At 37.8% G+C, this 7430-nt stretch overlaps 1 protein-coding gene across 3 annotated transcripts in view; it reads right to left on the bottom strand.

Moving 5' to 3' along the window:
• Positions 1 to 220: 220 nt before the first annotated feature.
• Positions 221 to 7430, bottom strand: part of RAP2A (RAP2A, member of RAS oncogene family) — a 42178-nt gene continuing 34968 nt past the window's right edge. For all 3 annotated transcript variants that reach the window (XM_024123175.3, XM_024123176.2, XM_007101405.3), the window contains one exon: positions 221 to 4053. In XM_024123175.3, the coding sequence (XP_023978943.1) occupies positions 3816 to 4053 (238 nt within the window). In that variant the 3' untranslated portion in view covers positions 221 to 3815. The remainder of the gene's footprint in view (positions 4054 to 7430) is intronic.

The following is a 7430-nucleotide window of genomic DNA, read 5'->3' as shown; positions in this document are numbered from 1 at the left end:
CATGTTATTTTAATTTTTAAATGGTGTGAAAATGATCTACTAACCTCCCTTTTTACATGATGAATTTAATTCAGCTTGATTATTTCTGTAAGAAGAGTATTAAATTCATTCTATGGCAATTTTTAGGTTTTTTTTGAAAAAGTACATTAAATACGTTTCACTCATGAACATGTACAAAACAACAGGAACCAAAAAAAACCCAAACCCAGAGGAAATTTCATTAAATAAATTTATTTGTTAAAATAATTTAACTCCAAATACAACTGTTGAATTTGCATTGAGTTATAACTACAATTCATGTTTTAATTGAAATGTCAAGGTTTAACAACTGACACTGTTACAAAACAATAAACTGTTGTTCAATTTTAAATGGTCAGTTGTATTAGAGCTCAACAATTAACTGTGAACTATATTTATCTCTGGGAAATCCCAAATCAATAAGGATAAGTCTGTTTCCAAAACCCACTGCAGTCATTCTTGAAACCCTGATCAAGATTTAAGAGATGCACAATGACACGTTAAAAAAAAAAAAAAAAAAAAAAAAAAAGACCCCCATAGTCTTTAACATTTGATTGGCTAAGGAGACAATTAAAGCTTACCCAAGTGCTAACACAAGACTACTGAGAAGAACAAAAAACTACAAAACAAACGAAAAACCAATGGCAACAAGCAAAATAAGCACTTTCATATTCATACATATAGACAATACCCCCAGGGGGCAACTCCTGGAAACAAACAGCAGACACCCTTAGGCAACATTTCTTTATACAGAAGAGCAAATATCAGTAGTTTTACCACAGAAAAGTGATGGCAACTGTAGCAATCAGAGTCAAAATTTCAGTCCTAATTCTACAAACCAAAGGAGAAAATCATCAAAGCACCTTTCAATAGTTTAAGGAAGTTTTTATGTAATACTTTTGATCAGATGCTGGCTTGTTTTGTATAAGTTGAACAAAATGAAAGGCATCAGTTACCATCACCATCACAGCTTAAAAGAACCAAAAAAAAAAAAAGTTGCAATATAGAACGAAAAAACTTAAAAAATGCTGCCTTTGTGTGAAAGTAAAACAAGATGAAACAGAAAAAAAAAAAGAAAACCTTAACATAGTAGCTAAAGAAAAAGTGGGTCTTTGGATCAAACCATAACATTTTTAAGGCATGTTAGAAAAACTTTCACTTATCTAGTTGCTAGTCTGATCAGGGCATAAAATAAATAGTGACCCGAGGTCACCAACTTTTAGCCACTATTATTTCATGTGCCAACAAATTTCATCCTCCTGTTCTTAAGCTTTGTATTAACATCTCAACAAACACATTCATTCAAGCTGGGTTATATCCATACCAGATGAAATACCAACAGTGAGAGCACACAAGCGTTTCCACATCTCTGCATATCTTTGATGCTTTGTCACTAAATATTCAGGGCTGTGTGGAAACACTGATCAGGCAGCCAAATCAGTTATTAACATCTTTACAGTAAAAAACCACCTTATTGTCTGACAAACACGTCTAACTAAAACCCAAATTTTTAGAGAACCTTTTCCACCTTATATCTTGCCATACCTTTCATATTATTTAACTTATTTTTCTTGTCTGCATAGCAATCCACAAGGTAAAACTGTAGAAGCTTTATAGATGTTTTTAATATGTAATATGTTGCCATAAATTGCTACCAAATATGGAATTCTAAAAAACAGAATCATTCTTAGAAGTTACAGGCTTCAAAACTCAAACAGTGCACTAACAAATATTTCTAATTCAGTTGATAAAATCATACTTCTTGAATCTTTGATTTCTCTACGTGATTGAGTCAAATCACCTTTTACGTGATGAAATTTATTTCAATAAAACTGGTTAGAACTTTCTGTCCTATAAACAAGGTGCTTCATAATTGGGGATCGTAAAAAAAAAACTATATTGAAGAAAGCAAATATTCACAATTCAAAGACTTCTGACAACCACGGCCTGGTTTTACCCACAGATCTCTGTTTTCTCATCTATAAAAAGGACTATCCACCTTTTTTCTCTCCTCTAACCTTAATGTCAGGTTACTAAACACTTGGGGGCCTACCAATGATTTCAATAATGTATAAAAACAAATAATTTAAAAGAAAAAAATGGTTTTGATACACTATATTCTACAGTACAGATTCTCATTATAGGCAATTATCTCTGACTTGTGCCAAATTCGTAGGAACAATAAACACACATGCACACGCAAACATACACTCTTCGCTCAGTTACACACATAAGACCCGAGCTTACTTGCACAAGAGCGTGAAACCAACAAAATGTGGGGCGGTATGTAGATCACAGGCTCAGTGATACTGCAGTTCTGAAGGCCAAATTTATCTCCAGAGGATCAGCTCAAGATACTCTCTGCAGCATTTGTAACTCTGAAGTTAGTTGAAAACCCTTCTGCACTTGATTGTAAAACTTATGAATAGGTTTCTCATGTGCCTTTAGTCATGCAAATGATAAATACTTTACGGCTATGAAAACCAAAAATGTCAGAACTTGAGCACCTTTTCAAAACAAAATATTCACTCTAGCTTTATTTGCCACTTCAGTAATCAGGGCAAAATTGTTATAAGAAAATCTTTATATAATTCTCCAGGGAAATTAAAGGGTTTTTTGTTTTTTTTTTTTTTTTGTCTCTTAACTTCCACTCTATAATTTATGTTCTACTTTTAAGCCCAAATTATTTCACATGGTTATTCAATTTTTTAAATGCCTGCGATAAAGCTCTGCTATAGAAAACTTGATTTCGAAAGCAGGTTAGCTAAGAATCACACCACAACCATAGCCCTTAAAGGCAAGAAGGAACTTGCTGCTTTAACGAACGTAAAAATGCAAGATATCTGTACTGTCCTGTGAGGTTTCTGCAAACGGGAACATGTGGATGCAACATGGCTTCGTTTTCCTTACATGATGGTACTAGTTAATCTACCAGAACACTTCTCGTTAGTAAGGCTACACAATCTCTTTCCGTCACAGTTGCTTCCTTCTTGTTCAGTAAAGTAATAAGGACCATCCCTGCTTAGTTAACAGAGGGTGGGTTTGGGGTTTTAATTCAGCTCAAACCCTTGTAAGAGTCTCCACTTTCTGGGCAAAGCAGGTGATGACACATTCTAACACTAGGCTGTATTTTTACACAACCTGTTGTGACTTTTGCTCTATCAAGGACTGATGTGTGAGTTAGTTCTGTGTCACAAATTAGGATAACATCTACAATTAAGCATCGATTTTGAAAAACAAATATGTCAGCTGAGCAAAGAATCTCTCCCTGTAATGCTGTTGGCAGGTCAGCTGTTGTTATCTTACTTGACGTGATACATTGGTTAGAAGCACTATCTCCGTTCCTGAAATTCAGTACTCTTGTAGGAAAATATTTCTCCTTTACTTATTTTTTTTTCTTTTTTAACAGAAGACAAAATATTTTAATTGTAAGTGGTCACAGGAATTCTTCTGGTTTCTTGCCCATGACCATTTTTAACATACACCATAGTTGCTTCTGTCAACTCAGTGACAATGCCATGATAGCTTTCAAAGGAGAACACCCTGTAGATCGACTTGGCTATGCCTGAAGCTGCAGGTGCCTAGAGAAGACTGAGGACAACGGTGAAGACTGGAGTTACTGAACCCACATGTTACTCAGTGACATCAACTGACCATCACTGCTCCACTCTGAACAAGGACCGCTATTTCACTGGAGAGTCACACCGCACATCCTGCAAGCCCCACTGTTGAGCAGACGAGGTCGGTATCGCCTACGATTCAGGGCAGCTCCTGACCAGGACAGCCACGTGTGAATGCTACTGGATGTTACATGCAGAACAGCACGGATCATCCTTGTCAGGCTGCGCGGCATAGTTCATTTGCCTCACAATTTCGGCAAAGAGTTCGTCCACCATTGTTTTACTCTTGGCAGACGTCTCCATGAAGGGGCAGCCCCACTCTTCTGCAAGGGCTCTGCCTTCATTGGAGGACACTTCTCTCTCACTTTCCAGGTCTACTTTGTTCCCGACCAAGATGACTGGCACTTTCTCATACCTACGAGAGAATCAACAAAACACACAGATGTTGGAGAAGTTATAGCACAAAGTTAAACAGGTACAGTGTATTTTCTCTTTTTCACTATATTCTACCACAAATATACTTTTTAGTTACATGAAAAATTATTTGCTCCAGTTGGTCTGACATTTGCCAGAAGGCATTTAGAAGCAGCTCTCATAGTAGGCCATAAATGGGTTTTTCAAAATGATGTTTTAGGGCTTCCCTGGTGGCGCGGTGGCTGAGAGTCCGCCTGCCGATGCGGGGGGCGCGGGTTCGCGCCCCGGTCCGGGAGGATCCCACATGCCGCGGAGCGGCTGGGCCCGTGAGCCGTGGCCGCTGAGCCTGCGCGTCCGGAGCCTGTGCTCCGCGACGGGAGAGGCCACGGCAGTGAGAGGCCCGCGTACCGCAAAAACAAAAAACAAAACAAAAAAAAATGTGATGTTTTAAATTAATCAATTATACATCTTTTAAAATCAATTTTCCTTTCCAGATATACTTGGAAAATTATTCTCAGAATCTCAGAAATAAATCCCTTTATATGGATTAATTTAAACTTTTTTCATTACAAGAGATGCTTACAAAAATTCAGATGACGAGGTAATAGCTCTTGTGACTAAACGAATAATTTATAATTTTACATAATTTCAGCATTTTACTATGTTCTAGAAGTATACAAAACTGATCATGTTCTAATAGTTCCCAAATAAGAAAAAAGCTAGTAGAACTCATTAGGATGAAACCCACCAAACACAACTACACTCTATCCCTTTACACAAACTGTTATAGATTAGCCTGTTGTAAGACAATCGCGGTTCTTTTCAGCCTGACAAGGCCTTAGACATTCCAATCATTAGCTTTATTTGATGTTACCACTTCTTTTCCTTCCTAACTAGAATCAGTGTGCTGCAGACTAAATGTGTGTGCCACCAAAATTCACATGTTGAAACCTAATCCCCAAAGTGATGGTGATGGTATTTAGGTGGGGCCTTTGGGAAGTGATTCGATCATGAATGGAATTTGTGCCCTTATAAAAGAGACCCCAGAGAGCTCCTTTGCCCCTACAGCCAAGTAAAGACATAGTGAAAAGATGACAGTGTATGAACTAGGGAAGTGGGCCCACACCAGACGCTGAATCTTCCAGAGCCTTGATCTTGCACTCCCCAGCCTCTAGAACTGGGAGGAATAAATTTCTGTTGTTTAAGCCATGCAGTCTACTATATTTTTGTTATAGGAGTCAGATGGACTCCGGTAAGGTGTCTATAAGTAAAGATGTTTGGAAAAAGCTAAACTGACAGACAACAGATAATATGAAAAGAACAACGAGGTCCTAAGTCACTTTGGTACTAAAGATGATTCTCTCTACAATGGTTACTCATGGTGTAAAAATACCTGGTGCTACTGTGTATATTTATTTACTATTTGTGTTTATGTTTGTTCTAAGCAATGTTGCTAATACATTTGTACTTTATACATCATTTTAAAAGCTTTTTGTGATTTTAGGATAAATCAATACCTGTGCCTGTGTGTTTGTACTTACCCCTAAGCAGAATGCATCTCTAATTTAAAAAGGAAGCAAACTACAAACCTGCACACAAGTGATAACACATGTGACTAGATACAGCTAATCCGTTAGAAGAGAAAGCGACACATAGTCAGGATTTACTAAGGCAGGATTTGTACAGCGTTTTTATCATTCAGGAAACTTGAGTAACAGGCTGGCAGCTAACGTTCCACAACTTCATCATCCTGGCAAGATGGGTCCTCTCTACTCACCCTAATTTATAAAGCAAACTATATTCCCAACAGAGTCTATCTTTTTTTCTTCGGCACAAGATCAAACTGAGAATGGTCTCAACGAGAGGGCACACTCCAGACAGTGTGCTCCTTAGAAATCTGAAATACACAAGCAACTTAAAAATGAGTGGGGATAGTGGGGATAACAATATCAAAGGTAAATCTAAGATTTGGGTATTATCATTTTGCAGGAAATGGATCTGGACAATTCCAATTTTTATCAAAGGACTTTCCATGCATTTACTGTATTTCAGTGGTGTCTAGGCTTTCTGATCTCAGATCATACTGAGAGCTCTGAACATATGACACAGGAGTTTTTCACATCTTCTAGGACCCTCACATACAAACAACTACGTGTACCCCTTGGCCTCTGGGAGGACAATGGCAGTGAGAATGAAGCTGTATTACAAACACTATAAATCAGTGCTTTGCATACAACCCCTCTTGGCCTGCTGTACAGAGAAGCTTGGCAAGGAGCTGACACGGCCAGCCCCGTCAGGACAAGGTCAGTTCCTAATCCGTTTTACTTGCAAAGGTATAACTGCATTTTGTTTTTCTTATAAGAGGCTATACATCACTGTGTGTTTAAAACACTTTGTCTACAAGTGAAGTAACATAAACATTAATAAAATTAAGTAAAATTTATTGATTAAATTTAAAGTAAAATTAATTTCAATCTCTTTATAATACTTAACAAAAAGGAAAGTGATAAGGCATCCCTTTCTATTATCAATCAAGTGATAGCTATTTTAAGGAATACTTTTTAGTTTAAATACACAGTATAATATCATGCTTTTATACATAAAGAAATATTTCTTACACTTTTAATTAAAAACTACAAATATGTGGATTTTCAAAACGTGTAAAAAAACCGAATCATTAACCATTGTATGCTACACTGAATCAAGAATCTGAACAAATCTAACAGATTCGCAAAAGGGTAACAACTAGAACACTGCAAACATAGGTCCACATGCAACAGTATTTAACGATTGTTAAACCAAAATGCCCACTTAGTATCAGAGACCTTGTCCATTATATCACACACTGAATTCTTTCCTAAAACCAAGATGCTAAAGATGCTAGAGAAATCCAGATTAATATTCTCAGAAGACTTTAAAAGACTGAATAAGATGTTTAAGAAAAAACGGTATTATGTACATTTCAGGACACCAGACAGTGATCAATTTTGTGGCCCCTTCGGTTAACATGAATATATGAGACAGGATTTGGAGGCTCAGCTTCCAGTTGGGCCACTGAGAGGCTGCAAGACTGAGCAAATCAGTGACTCTACTCGCCTATACTTCATTTCCTCATCAGGAAAGCAGGAGTAAGAATATCTGTTCCCACTTAACACACAAGGTTGCTGTAACGGTCACATGAGAGAATCTAGAAAAAAACCAAGTGCCGGATAAACGAAGGGTGGTGTTCTTTCCCCTCCTGCCCGCTGATAGGAGACCACGGCCTCAGGAAGTGTGAAGAAGGAGGGGGAACTGATGGAGGGGGGTGAGGGGCGGGAGGGGTGAGGAGAGAGGGGTGAGGAGAGGGAGGGGTGAGGGGCGGGAGGGGTGAGGAGAGGG

Source organism: Physeter macrocephalus, chromosome 13 (assembly GCF_002837175.3).
Source record: "Physeter macrocephalus isolate SW-GA chromosome 13, ASM283717v5, whole genome shotgun sequence".
In the NCBI taxonomy this organism is placed as follows: domain Eukaryota; kingdom Metazoa; phylum Chordata; class Mammalia; order Artiodactyla; family Physeteridae; genus Physeter; species Physeter macrocephalus.
Note: the sequence above shows the minus strand (reverse complement) of the source record. Positions and strands in the feature narration are given on the sequence as shown.